Genomic DNA, 23,911 nt, shown 5'->3' with positions numbered 1-23,911 from the left:
TGGTGGGAGGTGCCAGCAGGGAGCTGTACATAGCTTCCTGAAAACATCACACCCCCTGCCCTCAGTACTTTTCTCAAAAGCCCTCAACCCTGATGCAAGTCGGCTGACTTCTTGGGAGGAGTTATGCAAATATCAGAATACCTTTGATGGGGGAACCATCCGTCTGGAGGAGTGGGCTGTATTTGCAGTACAGACCACTGTAGATCATGCCTCCATGATTGAAGGCACTGAAATCCAATGAATGAAAGGGACGGGTCAGGGATGGGTCAGGGACGGTCAGGGTGGGGAGGAAAGTGCTAGATAATACTGGATGTCCTCTAGTCAGGAAATGAGGTGGGCTGGAGGTCAGATTGAAAAAGGATCTGTGACCTTGACCATTCGGGGCAAAGTGACAGGGTCTCTTTGTAGCCCACTCCTTGGCTCAGTTATACTCATCTACCCAGGTCATTACAGGATGTTGAAGTTAGCGAGAGGAGCCTCATTGGCTGGTGTTCGGGAAGTGTGGAGGACGCATTCAACTTGAATACTTGCAGTGGCTGGGGAGTGGACATGCAGCCCTTCAATAAATAGGACATTAGAAAGTTAAGTATTTACAGGTTTCTTTCATTGTTCGGATATTCTAGAAAAAGTGACCCTGTGGCGGCAGGCTCAGTTTAAAGAGACCCAATCACTTTGCCCTGAACGCGTTTCGGCCATCAGGCCTTAATCATGGCTGACTGAGCCACGCTTAAGGCCTGATGGTCGAAACTTGTTGGATTTTTTTTTTTTAAATGTTGTTATGTTATTGTTCTAGGCTACTTTGGTCTAACGTTACTTAGGCTGGCATTTCAGGCTACTTTTGGTCACATGTTCTTATTCTATAGTTTTAGGGTTATTTCCTATCAAATTTTATTCGGCTTTTGTATTAGGCTATTTTCAGTTCATGTCGAATGTTCTTAGATTATTCTTTTTGGTTATTTTTGGTTGAATGTTGTTAGGGTGTTGTTTTAGGTTATTTTCCCTTCTGGTCAAATGTTCTTTGCTGTACAGTTTTAGGTGTTTTCTCTCCTAGTTGAATGTTCCTGGGCTATTGTTTTGGCTATTTTCTGTTGAATGTTGTTGGGCTGTTTTAGGTTTTTTCTCCTCTCCTAGTTGAATGCTTTTGGGCTATGGTTTAGGGCTATTTTCTCTTATAGGAATGTTACTAGGCTATTGTTTTTGGCCTATTTTCTGTTGAATATTATTATGCTATTGGTTTGGGCTATTTATTTTAGGCTATTTCCTCTTCTGGTCAAATGTTTTTTGCTGTATTGCTTTAGGATATTTTATATTCTAGTGGAATTTTATTAGGCTATTGGTTTGGGCTATTTTCTGTTAAATGTTGTTTAGGTCATTGCTTTAGATAATTTTATCTTCTATTCTTCTTTTCTCTCCTAGTCAAATGTTCCTGGGCTATTGATTTAGGTTATTTTCTCTTCTTGTTGAATGTTAGGTTGATGTTTTTGGGCTATTTTCCCTTAAACGTTGTTAGTTTATTCTTTTAGATAATTCTATCTTCTAGTCAAACATGTTTTGCTGTATTATTTTAGGCTCTTCCCCCTCCTAGTCAAATGTTCTTTTGCTATTGTTTTAGGTTATTTTCACTTCTAGTTGAATATTAGGCTGATGTTTTGGGCTGTACTCCCTTAAATGTCGTTTGGCTGTTGGTTTAGGTTTGTTTCTCTTCTGGTCAAATGTTCTTTGCGGTATTATTCTAGGCATTTTTCCCTCTTAGTCAAATGTTCTTGGGCTATTGTTTTACCTATTTTCTCTTCTAGTTAAATGTTACTAGGCGATTGTTTTGGGCTATTTTCCCTAACATGTTGTCAGACTATTGTTTTAGGCTATTTTCTCTTCTGGTCAAATGTTCTTTGCTGTATTGTTTTGGCTTTTTTTTTCCATTCTAGTTGAAAGTTTTTGGGCTATTGTTTTAGGGCTATTTTCTTTTCTAGTAGAATGTTATTAGGCTATTGTTTTGTGCTATTTTCCCTTTAATTGTTAGTTTTTTTCTTTTAGGTTATTTTCCTTCCTAGTCAAATGTTTTTGGGCTATTGTTTTAGGCTATTTTCTCTTCTAGTTGAATGTTACAAGGCTATTGTTTTAAATGTCACTGGCAGGGAAGGGGTTAATGACTAGGGGGCGATCAAGGGGTTAAGTGTGTCCTGGGGAGTGATTCTAACTGTGGGGGGGTGGGTGGGCTACTACTCACATGACAGAGATCACTGTCATGCTGCACGCGGCGGGCACGGCGCGCCCGCTAGCCCTGCCCGTTAAAGGGGACTTACAGGTACGCCCATTTGCCCACCGCTGCCATTGTGCTGACGTATAGCGTGCACTGGTCGGCAAGTGGTTAAGCACAAATTTTATGGAGAGGACTAAGAAGATATAACCATGCCCATGGTGCAGCAGAAAACGTATAGCACAGTGAGGTGGTGCTTGTGGTCCAGGATGATAGGACAGTCCAGGGGCGGACTGACCATTGGGCCACTCAGGCACTGCCCGAGGGCCCCATGCCACTAGGGGGCCCCACCAGGATTGCCAGCCTCAGTAAAACCAGGGACAGTATGTAAAAATGTGTCTTTTTTTTTACATCTGTCTCTGAAATCTCCCTTACCGACATCCTTTTGGTCTAAAAAACCTGAGATTATAGCTGCCACACCTCTCCAGTACCTTCTCAGCCAATAGAAACATGTCTGTGCATACTGTGTGGTTGTATACTGTGTGGTCCCATAATCTCTGATTGTCTGGGGACCCATAATCTCCTATTGCCCGGGGGCCCCATGAGTTGTCAGTCCGCCCCTGGGACAGTCAAAATTAGAAGCGGCGCCCCCCTCCCCCACAGTTGCGGAATGCCGACCGCCTGCATACCGGAAGCGGTGCGGCTGCTTTATGGAGGCGCTAGACTAATTTGCCTCTCAGCCCAGTCCACTCCATAAGACTGGCACTAAATTAACAGTGAAGCTCAAACCGGCAGAGACTTATTCCGTGCTGCCCCACTGCAAAGTGCTGCCCTAGGCCTGGGCCTTGTCAGCCTAGACCAGGATACAGCGTGGATGTCACCGCTGTGCGTCTGCAAAAGGGCCGGTGTTTTCGCGCGTTGCGATTTTGTGCATGATTCCATACCACACAAGTGTGAACCTAGCCTTAGTATTGATGTGCAGGGCAACGCAAGAGATTGACACCCAGCCACACTCGGGTAGGTACCCTATTGCATTAAAAAAAAAAAAATTGTTTAACGATTGTGCCTGAACACATGTTTGAAATAAGCGGTGTTTGTTTTACCTGCGTGTAAGTTTAGCGTTAAAGCCAAGATCGGTCCGTAGTTCGCAGGGCCCGGCGGTCTGCTGTGTATTTATTGACACTCGTATCCCCGCCACAGGAAGACCGTGCAAAGCTAAACATGTAATCAATGGGGCTTTCCATTCAACATTTCCAAACATGTTATAAATTGTTTAATGAACGTGCTTTTCCAAAACCAAATTCCTCTCTAATTAAACTCGCCCTTGTTTTGTTTTCAGTCTGCAAATATTTTCCCTGTTCCACGTGATCTCAAGTTTTTTTTCTTTTTCTTTTTTTTTTTTGCACCATCAGCTCATTGTTATAGGAAGACAGGCGTTTCGCTACATGTTGCAGAATGCCAAGCTTTGTTTGGAGATCTTCTGCTTTACATGGAAGGCGTTTCGCCAGCCAGAGAATAGAACATGGCTGCTGTGAAGGGCCCCCCCCCAGAAAGCCGCGCTGACCTCTGGCCTCTCTGCATACCTCCAGGATTAGTGAGAGGGGATGAAGGACACCTTTCACAGAACAATGTTTAGCAGAAAGGCATTTCCTTCCTTCAGTCTTTTCTTAACCTATTTACTCCGGGGTTCCCTAAAATAATTTTTAGGGAGCCCTAATTAACATCAATTTAATGGGGGTCAATGACAGAAATTCCCTAAGCATTCGTGGTCAGTGGGAAGAATGCCCCTTAGATTGGTAGCCAGTAGAAAGAATGCTCCTTATATTGGTGGTCAGTGGAAAGAATGTTCCTTACATTGGTGGCCAGTAGGAAGAATGTTCCGTACGTTCATGGTCAGGCTAAGGTTGTCTATCTCATACCACCATAGGAATCCGTGGATGTGCGGTACCAGGGATCTTTCCTCTCCTCCTTCCACGCTCCTTACATTGGTGATCAGTGAGAAAAATGCTCCTTACATTGGTGTTCAATTGGAAGAATATTCCTTACATTCGTGGTCAGTGGAAAGAATGTCTGTTACATTGGTTGCCAGTAGGAAGAATGTTCCTTACATTCATGGTCAGTGGAAAGAATGCTCCTTACATTGGTGGTCAGTGGGAAGAATGCCCCTTACATTAGTGGTTAGTAGGAAGAATGTTCCTTACATTGGTAGTCAGTGGGAAAAATGCTCCTTGCATTGGTGGCCAATAGGAAGAATGCTCCTTACATTGGTGGTCAGTGGGAAGAATGCCCCTTACATTAGTGGTTAGTAGGAAGAATGTTCCTTACATTGGTAGTCAGTGGGAAAAATGCTCCTTGCATTGGTGGCCAATAGGAAGAATGCTCCTTACATTGGTGGTTAGTAAGAAGAATGTTCCTTATATTGGTGATCGGAGGGAAGGATTCTCCTTATATTGGTGATCAATGAGAAGCATGCCCCTTACATTAGTGGTCAGTGGGGAAGAATGCGCCTTATACTGTGTTTGTGGTCATTGGGAGGCATGTTCCTTACATTGGTGGTCTGTGGGAAGAATGTTCCTTTATATTGGTGATCAGAGGGAAGGATGCTCCTTTATATTGGATGATCAATGAGAAGCATGCCCCTTACATTAGTGGTCATTGGGGAAGAATGCGCCTTATACTGTGTTTGCTCCCTAAGCATTTGTGGTCAGTGAGAAGAATGCCCCTTACATTGGTAGCCAGTAGAAAGAATGTTCCTTATATTGATGATCGGAGGGAAGGATGCTCCTTATATTGGTGATCAATGAGAAGCGTGGTCATTGGGAGGAATGCTCCTTACATTGGTGGTCAGTGGGAAGAATGCATATTATATTGGTGACCAGCAGGAAGAATATTCCATACATTGGTGGTCAGTGAGAAGAATATTCCATACATTGGTGGTCAGTGAGAAGAATGCTCCTTACATTGATGGTCATTAGGAAGAATGGTTCTTACATTGGTGGTCAAGGGGAAGCATGTTCCTCATGGCTTAGCTCCGGGTGGAAGGGGGGGGTGGTGCAGAGCAAAACATGTCCAAAGACATGCTGGTAGGTTAATTGTCTTCTGTCCAAAATTGGCCCTAGTATATGAATGTGGGTTGGGGACCTTGGATTGTGGGCTCCTTGATGGTAGGGACCGATGTGAGTGTGAGATGTATGTGAGGATCGCTGCGTAAAAAATTTACGGCACTATATGGGTACAGAAAGCCTTCTAGCCCTGACATTTTTTGGTCGCTATACAAAGTTATTACAAATTTATCAAGTAGATACTTGATTGTGGACAATGGTTAAAAAACACTTAAAAGCCAAAAGATGCACCGATATAAAACATGTACATTTAGGATATCACTAGTTCATACATCAGTACACTTACAAATATTGTACAAACATCTAATTGTGATTAGGAGGTTCACATCCAAAAACTGAGGAACATCGTAATCTCTACGTGTTTCGTGAAACAGAGTTCACTTCATCAGGAGATTTCTGTTAACAGTTGGGTGTCTGAAAAACAGTCATCAGGATATTCTACTGATAACCAAAAAGAGAGATGGAGGCTATAGCTGTCCATACATGTTCAAGGACTATGGATATGGGGGAGCCAGCCAAAATATGGCCCAGAGGGAACAAGCAAGGAGCAGAGCAAAGCTAGGGGACGAGAGCAAAGGACACAAGTTACTCAGTAGAAAAGAGTAGTGGCAGGACCGCGCCTCCTATCCCAGGAGTAGATGGTGCACATGGATTTTCGGAGAGTACTCGTGCAAATATTTGGTTACGGCACCAATACTACTATCAGTGCAACTCTAATTTTAACCATTGGCCACAATAAAGTATCTATTTTATATATTTGTGGTAGCATTTTATATCGACCTCCTAAAAAATCCCTTTCTGCATTTTCTTGAAAGTGTATTTTGGGGTGGAGGCATTGAACCTCGGTGACTGGTGTTTTTTTTTTTACATTCAAAGTTACAACACTCGTTATAAATATTTTAGGTCAGTGACTTGGAAAGTAACGAAGTTGACAGATCACTCCTGGCAGGTGACGTCACCAGGTGACCCTTCCCCTTAGCTATTTAAGAACTGTCAGACGGAGGAGCAGGTAGTCGGCGGGAGCCTTTGTCAGGGCCGGAGGTTTTTCCGGCGGTGCGGCGGGCGTTGTGTTTGTTTGACGTTGTGATTGACGTTGGCTTTACATCGGGGACAGAATTGTCAAAAACTGTGTATGTGTTTTGATTTTTTTGACACTTTTTTTTGGTGAATGAGTAGGGGTACAATGTACCCCACACTCGTTCACATAGGAGGGGCCGGAATCTGGGGGCTCCTGTGTTTAAAGGAGGATTACAGTTTCCAATAAGCCCCCCGCCCGCAGACCCCCACAACCACAGCCCAGGGTTGTGGGGAAGAGGCCCTTGTCCCTATCCACTTTTGGAGTGGAGGGCGCTCATTCATCCCCTCCCTTTCCTGACCTACTGGGCTGCATGCTTGGATAAGGGTCTGGTATGGATTTTTGGGGGGGGGGGCCCCAAGGCATTTAAAAAAAAAAAATTTGGGCATTTTCCCCTTAAAATCCATACCAGACCCGAAGGGTCGTGGGGGACCCCGCGCTGTTTTTTTTTCGCCATAATTTTTAATTGCTGCCATGTTTTACATTTAGCCTTTCACTGGGGAACCACAGATGGGTCATCCTTTGTTAAGGACATGGTGGCCGACCGGCTTCACGGCCCACTCCTCAGCGACCAGCTCAATGCAATAAATTACTGCATGAAAATATACGGTAATTACCGCATTATCGAAACTTTACTACAGTAGTTATTTACTGCACAATTCTTAGTGAATTGCACTTTCAAAACCGATTTAACACAAAAGCCATTCTACCGCAATTTTCTTTCCCGTTATTTAACTCTTGTACACACGGTCGGACATTCCAACGGGAAATGTCCGATCGGACCGTGTTGTCGGATAATCCGACCGTGTGTGGGCTCCATCGGACTGTTTACGTCGGAATATCCGACCGACAAAGTTTTAGAGCTGGATATAAAATTTTCCGACAACATGATCCGATCGGACTGTGCCCGATCATTTGTAGAGAATTCCGATCGGACAAAGTGCCACGCATGCTCAGATCAAATTCCTAGACCAAAGCTATTGGCTACTAGCCTGAACGTAGTCCCGTCATAACGAAATTACGTCATCACGTTCTGAATGATAGGATTTTTCGACAACTTTGTCCGACCGTGTGTATGCAACACCAGTTTCGGACAAAATCCGTCAGACAAAATTCGACGGATTTTGTTGTCGGAATGTCTGACCGTGTGTACAAGGGTTTAGTGAATTGACCCCTATATGACAGCCAGGCAACTACCATTTTCAAAAGTTTCTGTTAAGCTTGGTACCATAGATGGCTTGTTCAGCACAAAAGCTTTTCCATGTCTTGCTTCCCCCATGCTGTGCCCAGGCTTCAAGCCTTTTTCATGGTTCATGACGCATTTTAGGACCTTCTAGAGCAGGGGCCTCAAACTGGTGGGTCTCCAGCTGTTGCGGAACTACAAGCCCCATCATGCCTCTGATTGTGGGAGTCATGCTTGTAACTGTCAGCCTTGCAATGCCTCATGGTTCTTGTAGTCCTGCAACAGCTGGAGGGCCGCCAGTTTTGAGACCCCTGGTCTAGAGGGATCAACGTGCTTCCCAATCCATGCAGGTGCTAGGTGATGACCCATGGGGGTTTCCACCTCCACTAATCCTCATCCACACAACAAACATTCATTACATTACACCAAAGAGGCAGCACTGTGCATTTTAAGGCATCTACCGACTAGAACGCATAAAAAAAATCAAAAAAACGAACAATAAAATAAAGCTATATGTAAAATATTGGCGGCCACATAAAAGCCTACACATATAATCCATATAAAAAGAACGCCTTGTGTACTGCGGAGATCTGGATGATGGTCCTTGACTTCCCCTGCCACACAGATGGGCACGCGACTCCGCTTTGCCGTTATGGCAATGGATGAAAGATGGCAATTAATCTGCTGCCGGCAAATTCATTACCCGTATTTGAGGTGCCAAGCTCTGTATTAGCAAGCTGGCAAACAACGACGGATGCTAACTCTTCATTTTGATTGTATAGTAAATCTCCGGGGGGAGGGGGGGCTGTACCTCTGCAGCATCTACAGAAGGTACCGCACGTGTAAAATATTTAAGGATGTTCCATTTTCAAGAATTTAAAGAAATTGTGCAACCTTTATATCATATCATGTAATAATCGCTGCAGTGCAAGATCAATGAATAATTGCAAAGTGGCTTTTATTGTGGCGCAGCCTACGTATGCGTTTGCCTCTGCGCCCAAACATGGGGGGGATGGGGTGAGGGCGCTTTAAAATGTAAACATTTTTTTTTTATTATATTAAAAATGTTTTATTTTTTTTTTTTACACTGTCGCTTTATTTATTTATATATTTATTTTTATTTGATCTCTTTTAATCCTATCACAAGAAATGTAATCATCCCTTATGGAGACCTCTGGGGTCCCCAGATCTCTCCTCTACTCTCCTCTAACCAACGAAACAACAGGGAAGAGTTAGAACCTCTGTCAGGTTTTAGCTAATGTGTGGGGGGGGGGGGCATGGGTTGGTGGTTATCCTGCTTTCTGTGCTGGTGAAACCCCCAGTCACACCCTGACTCACAGAGTGTCACTGGGGTGGGTGGTGAGCGGAGAAATCCCCACCAGGGAACAGGGGTGGCCCGTCCATTGTAGGACGCCGGATGCATGGATTCGAATTGAAGGGAGGGGGGGGGGGGGGTTTGAAGCACCTGATTAGAGCTAGAGGCTCTTATAGGCTTCAAAATAGCGTGGGCTTGGGGGGCACAGAACCAAGCCCACCCAGGTTTGTTACAATAGCGAATGAATATTCGCTATAGTAACGCTGATCCTCCTCCCAGGCCAATCAGGAGTCTTGAGACCCATCACTCAATTGGTTGAAAGGACAAGCGATCTTATTGGACACCTAGAGGAGATGAGGAGACGCACGGCGGAAGCCACCATGATGGAGGAGGGGACACAGGGGCCAATGCCCGCCACTCGCCACCTAAATGGGGTAAGGACCGGCAGACAGTAAACGGTGCCCCCCCCCCAAAAAAAAAAAAAGCCGCCACTGCCAGGGAGACAGCAATACAAACCTGGCAGAGGTTCTAAACCTTCTGTGTTCTATCCACCCCACTTGCCCTTGTATTAGGTAAATTACCTCCATACTAGCAGGTCTGCGGTTTGCCTACAGAAGTCACCCTGCACCACCCCCATCCTTCGGTACCTATTTTCTGATAGCGGTCTTGGTCGGATGTGTTTTATTAGACTTTTCTCCGGTGGGTTCCAGGACTCATCCTATAGATCATCTGGCAGTTGTCCAGCGCGGTCTTCCTGTGACCCTGAGAACATTCCAGGAGCACTGCAGATAATATCTAAAATAGGCATGGAAAATGGATACAAGATGGGGTATTAAGAAACTATTTAACATATGTAGCCGGCTCTCCGGTGAAGAATGCACTTTCTGTACATTTCCGACAGTCGTCAGGGCAACGCAGAGGCACTTAGGAGACACACCATGGCCAAAAAGATGAGCGACCTTCGAGGAATCGTCCAACAAATGAATTCCGCCTAACGTTAACAAACTCCAGAAGGGATGTTTTACTGTGCAATGTGACTAATGACACAAAGTGCTACTATTCCCGAGACAGAAGACACGTGAGTCTCTCCCAGTTCTGCACCATGATTCAGCGCAAAGCCGACTTGCAGGAGACCATTTTTACTTAAAGTTGTAGTAAATAGACACGTGCAGAATGAAAAAAATGGGTTTCGTTTCGATCGATTTTGTTAGGGTACTAATTTTGTTTTGTTGCATTTGTGAACAAAATCTGTTTCATTTTAGTCACGTTTTGTTTATTCGTTTTCGAACAAATCCAAATATTATCAAACGGACTCAAATTTTTCTAATGAATTTGAATCAAAAATATCAAATCGATCCAAATTCATTGTGAAGAATAGCTGGTCATTGAGGAACGGGGGCGGCCACTGCGTCCTTAAAAACAATGATTCATCTGCTGTCAGTGGGATTTTTTTTCACACTTTCATTGGCTCTAGGGGGATTTCCTTATGGGTTTTATTGGAACATGGAACTTGGAGAGGGTGAAGGGCGCATGGGATACCGCAGAACTGAGCACTTTGAGGAGTCTTCTTTAGCATGCTGAGCTACACAAAAATTTCCAATAGAGTCTCTCATGCTGATAGGTGACTAGGAGTTTTCCCAAAGGACCAAAGACTGCCCACAGCCACTAACTTCCAGCACTGGGGTCATTTACTCACGTGGCCAAAAGATCATCGGTTGCCTCCTTCCGATATCCACTGGGCACTCTCCAGTGAGGGAGACACAAACTCACACCACCATAGGGCAGCTGGACACCTTTCTCCTCAACTTCCTCCTTGTACTCTCCAGTGAGCTTCTCCAGACCCACACTGATTCCAAAACTAAACTTTTGTGAAGATGCCCCCCCAGCTGAAGCCTCAGTTGGGACCTTAATGTCTTGTAGGTGACACCTTGAGTCTTCTTTAGCTTGCTGAGCTACACAAAAATTTCCAATAGAGTCTCTCATGCTGATAGGTGACTAGGAGTTTTCCCAAAGGACCAAAGACTGCCCACAGCCACTAACTTCCATCACTGGGGTCATTTACTCACATGGCCACAAGATCATCAGTTGCCTCCTTCCGATATCCACCAGGCACTCTTCAGTGAGGGAGACACAAACTCACACCACCATAGGACAGCTGAGCTGGACACCTTTCCCTCAGCTTACCTCCTTGTACTCTCCAGTGAGCTTCTCCAGACCCACACTGATTCCACGACTAAACGTTTGTGAAGATGCCCCCCAGCTGATTCAGCTACACACAAATTTCCAATAGTCTCCCATGCTGATAGGTGACTAGGAGTTTTCCCAAAGGACCAAAGACTGCCCACAGCCACTAACTTCCAGCACTGGGGTCATTTACTCACATGGCCACAAGATCATCGGTTGCCTCCTTCCGATATCCACTGGGCACTCTCCAGTGAGGGAGACACAAACTCACACCACCATAGGACAGCTGGACACCTTTCTCCTCAACTTCCTCCTTGTACCATCCAGTGAGCTTCTCCAGACCCACACTGATTCCAAAACTAAACTTTTGTGTAGATGCCTCCCCCAGTTGAAGCCTCAGTTGGGATCTTAATGTCTTCTAGGTGGCACCTTCGGAAATCCTGCCCCAGCACAGGGGTCTCCTCCAGCAGGATCGGACCCAGGAACTCTGCGCCCCTTCCTCAACCCACAGGCTATTTATGAGCTCTTCCACCACCTTCTGGGCACACCTCCCCAGGAAGTGGCTGGAGTTCCATAAATATTCAGGCTGCCTGCTCTTTTCTTCTATAATTCTCTAAAATAGAGGGGGGAAGTAATCTGAGACACTTGTAGGTGGAGTACACTGCTGTGCAGCAGCAATAACTCACAAACAGTCCCAGTGCAATGAAAGAACTTGCATTAAAGTAATGCAAAGGCCATTCACAAATAACTCGGTGGGAAGAAACCCTTACCGGGAACACTCACAGTTCCAAAAGTGTGTAGAGAGCAGGTTTCAGCCGAGCTGACAGCACCTGTTGAGAGGGCAGGAAGATGTCCAGAGAGGTTGAGAGCCCTACGCTTTCCTTTTTCATCAGGAACCTTTTCCTGCCCGTAGTTCTATCCCTATAAGGCGGGGTACCTATCCCTACTCTACCCACTCTCAAAATGTGCGACAAACCTGGGGGTCAGGGCCTTAAACGTCAGGTTTGAGTGGTAGACAGTGCTGGTGCCGCTCGAGGCTGCCTAGCCGCAAATTACTGTTTGGAAGGTATAGAAGGAATTGCTTCTAATGGGATGTATCCTAATTTTAGGTGATAGACTCCATTGGGGTCTAAGGCTGCTGCCTTTCTGATAATGACAAAGGAGGTGTTACTGCAGTGAACACTTAGGTGGTTGTAGAGGAGCGCCCGATGTACAAAAAAGAAGAAGGTCTCACTTGATAAATTTTACAGTTATTCATTGGAGATTAAAGTAAACAATTAGAGCCAACGCCTCCCCCTTCACCATTGCTGTATTTCTTGGAGAATGGCCGTTTTTTGGACATCTGGCGCTCCTCTCCAATCACTCAAGGGCCTTAAATAAGGCTCTGCCAGACCCAAGATGGCTGCTAGAGTCACATGGGGTGGCAGCATCCAATTGGATAGCTTTCCTAGTGATCCACCCAGGAAACCACAGAGGAACTATATTCCTTTTGACTTCCTCTCCAACTGCAGTGCTGCTGCGAAAGAGCGCCACCTGCATTTCGGAAAGTAGACTGCACCTGCCTTCACACTGAGCAGGCCTAAACAATCAATCCTCGCTCCACTGATTACAGAAGAATTGACTAAATTTACCTTAATAATTTACCTTACCACTAGTACTACTCTAGGAGGGTGCTACATAGTGAAGCAAGATGGCAAACGTCCTGGAAAAGCGATTTTAGGGTTACGCACACACACTTTAGGCCTCCAAAACCGCAGCAATTCAGCAATGAAGGGAATTTGTCTTTGACTCGGTAAAGCCATTTTCTTTATATGATACTTTCTGCAGAACAAAAATAAGTAGTGCTTTCGGTTCCTTTTTAATGGTCCCTATTGAGGATATTTACATGAGAATTTCGCCCGGCGGCCTCGCTACATTCGCCTTTTATTTTCAGACAATAATATTTGAAAAGATTATTACCATTTTTTTATTTTTTTTTGTCCAACAATGGTGAAATGGTTATGGTCCAGCTGTTAATTTCCCCTTTTTTTTTTTCTCTTTCTCTGTCCTAGATGTCGACGAGTGCCAGGTCCATAACGGCGGTTGCCAGCAGCGCTGTGTCAACACTCCAGGGTCGTATCACTGCGAGTGTAAAGCGGGCTTCCGCCTCCATGCGGACAGCAGATCCTGCATCAGTAAGTAATCTCCATCCAGCGTTCCATTTCGGGGGGTTATCATTGCCGTTTATCCCTTTGGCAGCGATCTGCGCTTTTTTTTTTTTTTTTTTCCCCTGGCTGGCTTGGAACGCGTACAAGTCCCGCTTGTAAAACCTTTACATTTTAAGTACCGTTCCAATGAGCCTCTTCTATAAAAATTTAAAGGGTTCCACTAAGCACGGCTGTAAATAAATAGGCCACATAGCTCTGCGATGATATTAAAAAAAAAATGATGATTGTTTCTGTGAAAATAAAAATACTTTTTATTGTGCATTTAATCGCCAAGTACATGAGCAGAAATATGAACATTTACTAGCGCGCGGTTAGCCCTTTGCTGCAGCTTGTCGTCGCTGAGTGGATCTGGAGCTGTGGAAAAAAATGTGCTGCATCTGAATAAAGGGTGATCCTTTGACTGAACATTTCCAACCGAAAGTTACAAATAAAAATGAATAGCCCATTAAGCCCCTTTGCTGCAATGTCCACCTTCGATCTAGAGATTTACCCTGCAGTACTTACTTTCTTCCACTAGATGTCCTCAGTCTGATGGCCAGCATTATTCAACCAGGTTGTCCCGGACGAGCCCCCAACCAGTGCAGTACTTTTCTGCCACTAGATGCCCCGACTCACTTTGTTCTGGACCTGCCCCCCCATGACCAGCCTGTGACTGGATAGTGAAAGAAGAAGGCAGCACAATGATAAGCTCATCACTCTGTCACTCGAGTCTTTCCTCCTGTCAGCATGCTTCATGTCAGACCATGAACTTATTGGTTTCTCGTGTTGCTTCTTCCTCTCATTCTCCAGCCTTCAGAGACTACAAGAGGCTGATAGCAGATTGCGGCTCCGGTGCTGTGATTGGCCCAGAGACGCGATGACGTCACTCTGGGCGCATGCACACGGAAGCCGCCGGTAATGGCACACAGACTGAAGCAACGGCACGTACGTGCCATTGCTTCAGTTTGCCCCAGTGCGCATGTGCCGATGCCATCGGCGCATGCAGGGGACAGGGGATATCTCCTAAACCGTGTAGGTTTATAGGCTTACCTGTAGCATAAAGTTGTTGTAATGGGTTTACAACCACTTTAAAGGAGAGTTGTAGTCCATTTTCATTAAAGTGATTGTAGAATCTCGTTTTTTTTTTTTTTTTTTAAACAAAAATAACAAACATGTTATACTTGCCTCCTCTGTGCAGTTGGTTTTGCACAGAGGAGCCTGGATCCTCCTCTTCTTGGGTCCTCCTTTGCTGCTCCTGGCCCCCTCTCTCCTGACGAGTGCCCCCCCACAGCAAGCAGCTTGCTTATGGAGGCACCCAAGCCTTTTGGCCCTGCCGCCCCCCCTCTCCTGATTGGCTAACTGACTTTGATTGACAGCCGTGGGAGCCAGTGGCGCCGGTGCTGTGTCTGAGGCCATACAGGAGGAGAGGGACTAGTGGACATCGCTGGACAGAGATGAGGCTCAGGTAAGTATTAAGGGGGGTGCTGGGGAGGCTGCTACACACAGAAGTTTTTTTTTATCTTAATACATAGAATGCATTAAGGTAAAAAAGAAAAACCTTCTGCCTTTACAACCCCTTTAAAAGCACATTTTGAGATTTTATTCTAAATTGTACTTGTTTACTTGATTTTTGCTTCATCTTGTATAATGCCCCATACACACGGTTAGACATTCTGACGTCAAAATCCGTCAGATTTTCGTCCAAACTTGTCTTGCATACACACGGTCACACAAAGTCGTTGGAAAATCCGATCGTTCAGAACGAGGTGGCGTACAACACGTACGACGGTGCTATAAAGAGGCCAATAGCTTTGGTCTCGTAATTTATTCTGAGCAATGCGTGGCACTTTGTGCGTCGGAATTGTCTTCACACGATCGGAATTTAAAACGATCGGATTTTGTTGTCGGAAAATTTTAGATCCAGATCTCAAACTTTGTGTGTCGGAAATTCCGATGGAAAAAGTCAGATGGAGCCCCCCACACGATTGGAATTTCCGACAACACAGTCCGGAAGCACATTTTCCGTCTGAAAGTCCGACCGCGTGTACAGTGCATTAGACATACAGTTCGTAATGCGCCCTCTAGTGGTCATCTGTGTCAGGGAATGTAATTGGCATCTCTACTTAAAGTGGAGTTCCACCCATATAAAAATCAGTAGCTACATAAAGTGTAGCTGCTGACTTTTAATAATCGAACACTTACCCGTCCCACGGTCCTGTGGGCGAACAGCTGGGCACGCACTGCGCATGCGCAAGCCACGCTGCACACTGTGCTTGGCCGGGAAATCTTCTGGGACCTGTGACATGTCCCAGAAGATTGCAGGGAGGGAGGAAGGAGAGGTGAACTTCGTTCCGGTGCAGCGGAGCCCCGGGAGGAAGTGGGAGCTGGGTTCCTCTAAAAAGAGGGTATCCGCTCCCCCGCCCCCCCAAAAGAAAATAACATGCCAAACGTGGCATGCTTGTGTCCCATTTGCTTCAGGTGCTTCCAAAAAAGGTCATTATGTCACGTGCTTTCTGTTTTTCTATTATGTTATGACTGTATTGACTGTTTGGTTATTGTTGCCCTGCTGAGCTGGTGTCTCCAGGAAGGGTTTACTGGCTGCTGGTCAGGTTTTCAGGGGATTTTTGGTAGTACTGCCCGCTGCTGGGGAAAACATTGAAAGGAGGGAGCTTGCCTCTAGTTGTTGGTCGGTCTGAGGTCATCAGCTCCAACTAGTGGCCATAATGCTGTATTTTCCTGATCGACTCTATTCTTTACAGACCTGTGCAGAACAGAAAAAAATGTGTTTAGTTTCGGATAGATTTGTTACGTTACTTCTCTTGTTTCGTTGACGCCTTTTCGGAATTCGTTTTGTTTTGTTTCGCTTAATTCCGTTTCGTTTATTAATTTTCTAACAAATTCCAAATTTTCGTAATGATTCGAATTTGGATCGGTTGTCGACCGATTCGAATTCTGTGCGAAGAATGGCTGGTTGTTAAGGGGCAGGCTGCCGCGTCCTTAACAACCGATGACTTATCAGCTGTCAGCGGGCTTCCTGCTGAGAGCTGAAATGTAAACAAAATAATGCAGCTGGACTATCACATAGTGTCCCCCCATCGGATAGTGTCCGCTGTGTACTGCGCATGCGCAGTACACAGCACACACAGATTCCAAAAATAGCCGAAGATGAACGGCGCCTGCGCCGTGAGTCCAGGTTCTAGCCCCACCATCTAAGTGGACATGGAGTTGGAATAAAAAGAGCCGAGCGCAGCGAGGCCGGTGCCCGAAGAGTGGCGAGCGAAGCGAGGCCGTGCCCGAAGCGTGGCGAGCGAAACGAGCCCGCAAGGGGCCCTCTAATATCTGTAGCCCTATGTCCACTTGGATGGTGGGGCTACCACCTCGACTCCCGGCGCAGGCGCCGTTCATCTTCGGAGATTTTCCAAATCTCCTTCTGCTCCGTACTGCGCAAGCGCTGCACCTGCGCTGTACGGGGCGGACACTATCCGATGGCTGGACGCTATATGGCAGAACACCGGCAGTGCAAAGTTCAGAAAAAAAAAGCAGAGTGCCCCCCATCCATAGGGCAGGGGGGGCATATGTTGAGGGTAGGTGGCCTGGTAGGGTTCATAAGGGGTGGGGGCACTCGCTTGCCCCCCCCCTTTCCTGGCCTGCCGGGCTGCATGCTTGGATAAGTGTCTGGTATAGATTTTGGGGGGCCCCACGCAATTTTTATTTTTTTTTGTTTTAATTTTGTTGACCCTAAAAATCCATAGCAAACCTGAAGGGGCCTGGTATAGATTGGGGGGGGGGGGGACCCACCAGGCATTTTCTTTCTGAATTTTTCATTGCCTGCATTCTTTTGTTTAAATATCAGCTCTCAGCAGGGAAGCCCGCTGACAGCCTCTGCTTGGATTTTTTTCCAAGTCGCCAACCGCACTATGGAGCAGCAACTCTTAAAGAGGAAGTAAACCCTGATGGGTTTACTTCCTCTTTCATTCCCTGCAAAGGTAAAGCATAATGGACTACTATGCATCGCACACTTACCTGACACAGGAGCCAGCGAAGTCACCGCTGCCCCCTGTAGTCCGGCACATCCATCTTCTCGGTGGGTCTCGCTGCTCCGCCGCTGTCATTCGGCGAAGCCACGATGATGTCACTCCCGCGCATGCGTATGGGATCCGCCACTCGCGGCACATCGCCAGTGACCGCGGCGCGCTCAGTGCGCCTGCGCACCGCTGTCTACGGCGCATGTGCCGTAGACAGCGGTGCCTGTATTTTGGCAAATATCTCCTAAACCGTGTAGGTTTAGGAGATATTTCTTGGACCTACAGGTAAGCCTTAATCTAGGCTTACCTGTTGGTCAAAGTGGTTTGTAAGGGTTTACATCCACTTTAACCACTTCAGCCCCAGGAGGATTTGACCCCTTAATGACCGGACAGTTTTTTTTTTTTGCGATTCGGCACTGCGCCGCTTTAACTGACAATTGCGCGGCCGTGCGACACTGTACCCAAACAAAATTTACGTCCTTTTTTTCCCCACAAATAGAACTTTCTTTTGGTGGTATTTGATCACCTCTGCGTTTTTCTTTTTTTTGCGCTATAAACAAAAAAAAGAGCGACAGTTTTGCAAAAAACACAATATTTTTTATTTTTTGCTATAATAAATATCCCCCCCAAAAATATTAAAAAAAACAATTTTTTTCCTCAGTTTAGGCCGATACATATTCTTCTACATATTTTTGGTGAAAAAAAAATCGCAATCAGCGTATATTGATTGGTTTGCGCAAAAGTTATAGCGTCTACAAAATAGGGGATAGTTTTTATGGCATTTTTATAAAACATTTTTTTTATTAGTAATGGCGGCGATCTGCGATTTTTATCGTGACTGCGACATTACGGCGGACACATCGGACAATTTTGACACTATTTTGGGACCATTGCCATTTATACAGTGATCAGTGCTATAAAAATGCACTGATTATGCCCCAGATCATTGAGGGAAACATGAATGCCAACATGTACTGTGACATACTGAAGCAGAGCATGATCCCTTCCCTTCAGAGACTGGGCCGCAGGGCAGTATTCCAACATGATAACGATCCCAAACACACCTCCAAGACCACCACTGCCTTGCTAAAGAAGCTGATGGTAAAAGTGATGGACTGGCCCAACGGATTTTGGCCGAAACTTGTGTTGCATACACACGGTCGCACAAAGTTGTCGGAAAATCTGATCGTTCTGAACAAGGTGACGTCAAACGCGTACGTCGGGACTATAAACGGGCCAGTAGCCAATAGCTTATGTCTCTTAGTCTATTCTGAGCATGCGCGGCACTTTGTCCGTCGGAATTGTCTACACACGATCGGATTTTGTGGTTGGAAAATTTTAGATCCTGTTCTCAAACTTTGTGTGTCGGAAAATCCGACGGAAAAAGTCTGATGGAGGCCACACGCGGCTGGATCCGATCGCACGTTTTCCGTCGGAAAATCTGACCGTGTGTAAGGGGCATAACTATGTAAATGACGCTGGCAGAGAAGGGGTTAAACACTAGGATCAAGGGGTTAAGTGTGTCCTAGGGAGTGATTCTAACTGTGGGGGGGAGGGGCTACCTTGGACATGACAGCGATCACCGCTCCCCATGATGGGGAGAAGTGGATCTCTGTCATATCACTAGACAGAGCGGGGAAATGCCTTGTTTATATAGGAATCTCCCCTTTCTACCTCTCCACACCGCAGTCGCGGGCCGCCAGAGAACATCGAGTAGCCGGGACCGCGGCGGGCCTGCGCCCGAAAGGCAGCAAATTTAAAGGGACGTACCTGTACCTCCATTTGCCTGCTTGTGCCATCCTGCCGACATACATCTGTGTGCGGCGGTCGGCAAGCGGTTAAATGAAGAAGCTGATTGGCTCTCGTGCACAGGCGCGCAAGATTTTTCACTCTCCAGTTTTAGTAATCAATCCCCATGCCTTTGGCACCTGAATCTCGATAACTTGCAGTGTTTCCTAGCAGATGCTGGCGCCCTCTAGTGCCCTCGATCGTTCCCCCCCCAGAATGGTTACCTGCCAAGGCCGCCCGGCGAGCGATCAGCCAGCCAAGCGTACAGAAATAGGAACACATCTCTTTCTAATTGCGCTGGCAAGCCAGCTTATGAAATCATCACATTAAATTTTCCTCTGCGCGGCTTTGTTGCTGTCATTACGACACGACTCCCTGAGCTCCCGAACGAGTCGCAACCTGCTGGGGCCGCTGTCAGGCCGTGCTTTGGCAGGCACTCCGGCGACAGATGTCATTCCTTCACAGCGCCGTTCGCTGTCAGTAGCATCTGTCTCGTTGAGCGCCGTCCAAGAACGGACTGTTTTTTTTTATCTGTGGATCTGCCGAGGTATCAAGAAACGTTCTTCTGTATCGTAATTCCATCGACATGAAGAAAAAAGTTTCTTTGCACGCGTTTCGGGGGGGGGGGGGGGGACGCCAAGCCTTTTCTGAGAGCCGCGACGAGAGATTATGGTCAATTAAGCTGTGCCAAAACCTGTGCCAAAACGTCTCGGTTAATTGCATATCTGTACCCGTCCATCGTCACCAATTACAGGAATTTATTGTTCGGATAAAAGCCTGCCTGTTGCGGGTCACACCTGCGTTGTCGGCTCTGTGGTTGAAGTTCTTTCTCAGACAGTCATCTGCGATGTTGTTTTACAAAAACGCGTGTCAGTGTAAAGCCGCGTACACGTGATCGGACTTTCCGGCGGGAAATGTTCGATGACAGGCTGTTGGCGGTAAATACGACCGTTTGTACGCTCCATCGGACAATTGTTGGCGGATTTTCAACTGATAAATGTTGGATGAATTTTCCGCGGACAAATGTCTGTTGTCGGATTTTTCCAAGTGTGTGTACACAAGTCCGTCGGACAAAAGTCCAAAGTACAAACAGGCATGCTCAGAAGCAAGGAGGAGCCGGAAGCGGTCGGTCTTGTAAACTAGCGTTCGTAATGGAGAATTAACATTCGTGACACGGCAAATTATGAAATCTGGAAATGCAGCGCACAATTCTCTTCTTCTTTAATGGGATAATAATGAAGCTGCTTTGCTGGTGATACTGATGGAGTTATTGCAAACTAATTTTCAAAGGCTTTTTTTTTTCGAGTGATATCAAGAATCATATTATTATTATTTTTTTTTCTTTTTTTTTTTTCTTTGTGCAAGTTACCACAACACCGTTATCCCGGAGTTTATAAAATCAAAGATACAACTATGTTGGTGTCCCTTGTCAATTTTACATTGTATTTTTTTAAATGTAACTGCCTACTTCCAAATTGTAATATGAAGTAAAACACACAGCCAAGTATTATTCTACACTATTTTTTTATTGTGCATTAAAAAAAGAAAACAAATAAAATTAGACATGCTATCTGCCAATAGAACTTAACCAAAAAGTGCATTCTATGCATCCAAAAATATAGAAAATAATAACAAATCAAATCATTATTCAACCAAAAAAATGATATCAAAGCAATAACTCCAAGGCCAATAAAAAATAACACATTATCTCCTCTGATTCCGCAACATGTCTGGTTGACGAACTGAAAAGCACGAAATGAAAAACGCGAAAAGAAAATCGCGAATCAACACTCAACAAACTTCTACTAACACGAAATTAGCAGAAGGAGCGCAAAGAGTGGCGCTAAAGAGCACGTAGTACGTCACTATGTTCGTATTAAATGCTAGGAGACCACTCGGAGACACTCAGGAAGTTGTCTTGTCTACAGTCAAGCATGGTGGTGGGAGTGTCATTGTCTGGGGCTGCATGAGTGCTGCCGACACTGGGGGGCTACAGATCATTGAGGGAACCATGAATGCCAACATGTACTGTGACATACTGAAGCAGAGCATGATGCCCTCCCTTCAGAGACTGGGCCGCCCGGCGAGCCATCAGCCGGGCGGCCCAGTCTCCGAAGGGACTGGGTATTCCAACATGATTCCAACATGATAACCACCCCAAACACACCTCCAAGACGACCACTGCCTTGCTGAAGAAGCTGAGGATAAAGGTGATGGACTGGCCAAGCATGTCTCCAGAACTAAACCCTATTGATCATCTGTGGGGCATCTTCAAACAGAAGGTGGAGGAGCGCAAGGTCTCCAACATCCACCAGCTCTGTGATGCCATCATGGAGGAGTGGAAGAGGACTCCGGTGACAACCTGTGAAGCTCTGGTGACCTCCATGCCTAAGAGGGTTAAGGCAGTGCTGGAAAATAATGGTGGCCACACAAAATATTGACACTTTGGACCCAATTTGGACATTTTCACTTAGGGGGTGTACTCACTTTTGTTGCCAGCGGTTTAGACATTAATGGCTGTGTGTTGAGTTATTTTGAGGGGACAGCAAATTTACACCGTTATACAAGCTGTACACTCACTACTTTACATTGTAGACAAGTGTCATTTCTTCAGTGTTGTCACATGAAAAGATAGAAGAAAATGTTTACAAAAATTTGGGCTAAAATTCGGAACTGGAACGGTGAACAGGGACACACCGGACCCCCGCTGTGAGACGACCCGGCCTGCAGTGTGAACCCAGCCTTAAGGGTGTCCCTCTTTCCCATCTCAAAAAGGTGGGAGGTTTGTCTTGCCGTTGTCTGTGAACTACGAGGCCGCAGCCATTTTTAAGTCGGAGGAGAGAATAGGGAGCCTGCTTTAAGCTGGAGTTTCTCTTGTTTGTGTTGTTTTTGCAGCGAGGCAGTTATCCATGTGGGCTTGATTTATATTTTTTTGTGTTTGGTCCTTTTCGCCTAAGCTAAGAACATTGATCATTTTTACCTGCTGCTTTTTGAATTCTCAAAATTCTTTTTTTTTTACCGTTTTTTATACTCGCCACTTAAAACCCCTTTCCTGGCTAGACCAATTTTCAATTTTCAGCTTTCATCGCTGCCACTCTTTGAATGATAATTGTCCGCTCATACAACACTGTACCCAAAATTTTATTTTTATGTTTTTTTTCCCCCACAAATAAAGCTTTCTTTTGGTGGTATTTAATCACTGCTGGGTTTTTTTATTCTTTGTTAAAAAAAGGAAAAATTACCAAAAATGTTGAAAAAAAACTAAACAAAACAGTTTTATCGTTTTCTAGAAATTTTTTAAAACAGATAATTTTTCTCCTTCATTGATGTGCGCTGATGAGGCTGCACTGATGGGCACTGATAGGTAGCGCTGGTGGGCACTGATGAGGAGGCACTGGTGGCCACTGAAGGGCATTGCTAGGTGGCACTGAAGGACACTGATGGGTGGCACTGATGAGCACTGCTAGGTGACACTGATAGGCAGCACTGATAGGTTTCACTGATGATGAGGCACTGACTGGAAGCACTGATGGGCATTGATAGGTGACACAGTTGGGCATTGATAGGTTTCACTGATAGGTAGCACTGGTGGGCACTGATGAGGCGACACTGGTGGCCACTGAAGGACATTGATAGGTGGCACTGAAGGGCATTGATAGGTAGCAATGAAGGGCACTAATAGGTGGCACTGATGGGCACTGCTAGGTGACACTGATAGGCAGCACTGATAGGTGTCACTGATGATGAGGCACTGATGGGCATTGATAGGTGGCACAGGTGGGCACTGATAGCACAGGTGGGCATTGGTAGGTGGCACTGGTATGCACTAGCAGGTGGCACTGGTGGGCACTGGCAGGTGGCACTGGTGGGCACAGATACTTGGGTGATGTCTCACTCTCTTGTCCCTCTGACAAAAGCCGGTGATCAGCTTTTGTTTTCTGCACACGCTGTCAGCTGACGTGGATGACGTAGGCTTACCTGAGGTGCGGGGTCTAACCCGTGTTCATGAGAGCTCCTGATGACGCAGTAGAGTTTTGCTGCATGTTTAATTCCAGGTCACATTCCTTAGGATCGCCCCACCAGAAGGTGATCAAGCCGGGGTACAGTAGCAGATATAGCAGGTAGGGATCCAACAGAAGCGTAGGAAGTAAACAAGCCAAAGGTTGGTAACAATTGGTTGCAGGTTGGGATCAAGCAGAAGCATAGTCAAAGAACAAACCAAAAGGTTGGTAAAGACTAGTAGTGAAGATATGGACAGCAGCAGGAGTGACAAGAGCGAGATATTGGCTGGAGGGAGCACAAAAGTCTGGCAAACGGGAAGTGCAAAGGTTTGGCTAAAATAGGGAGGAGCAAAGGGTTCAATGTTCAAGAGAAACAAGACATAAGGTTGTCCAAGCACTCAGGTAGGGAGCTGCCCAGCATCCCAGCTGGCACAGCAAGAAGAGCTACTGCCAGACACAGCAGAGGTTCAGTGTTCAGATCCAGGCCTTGACAATGGGTCCTCTGTCCTGGGCCTTCTGCTGGTGAGGATGCCACTGTGAGGAGGGTCTTTCACTCTGAGCCATTGCCCCATCTAGGAGCATGTGCTAAAGGCTCAGGGACATTCAACCTCTCTGCTCCAAGGTATCTATATCCAGAGGGAGCAGAACAGGAAGATGGCTGCTTGTGTGGAGCATCTTTGGAGAAGTCTTCCGTACTGGAGAGAGCAGGAGGTGCCAGGGAACAATTCAAGACAGTCTCCCTGCTCATCCACTGAAGTACCTGTGACTGCTCACAAGGGCCTAAAATCGACTTAGAAGAAGAATATCATTTGGCCCTTCATAACAGACAGTGACT

At 45.9% G+C, this 23,911-nt stretch overlaps 1 protein-coding gene across 2 annotated transcripts in view; it reads left to right on the top strand.

The window, feature by feature from the left end:
• Positions 1 to 23,911, top strand: part of MEGF6 (multiple EGF like domains 6) — a 531,150-nt gene that overhangs the window by 363,859 nt on the left and 143,380 nt on the right. For both annotated transcript variants that reach the window (XM_077458226.1, XM_077458227.1), the window contains one exon: positions 13,128 to 13,250. In XM_077458226.1, the coding sequence (XP_077314352.1) occupies positions 13,128 to 13,250 (123 nt within the window). The remainder of the gene's footprint in view (positions 1 to 13,127; positions 13,251 to 23,911) is intronic.

This window comes from Lithobates pipiens, unplaced genomic scaffold (assembly GCF_037356315.1).
Source record: "Lithobates pipiens isolate NorthernLeopardFrog02 unplaced genomic scaffold, aLitPip1_a1.2 Scaffold_27, whole genome shotgun sequence".
In the NCBI taxonomy this organism is placed as follows: domain Eukaryota; kingdom Metazoa; phylum Chordata; class Amphibia; order Anura; family Ranidae; genus Lithobates; species Lithobates pipiens.
This window is presented reverse-complemented; position numbering and strand designations above follow the sequence as displayed.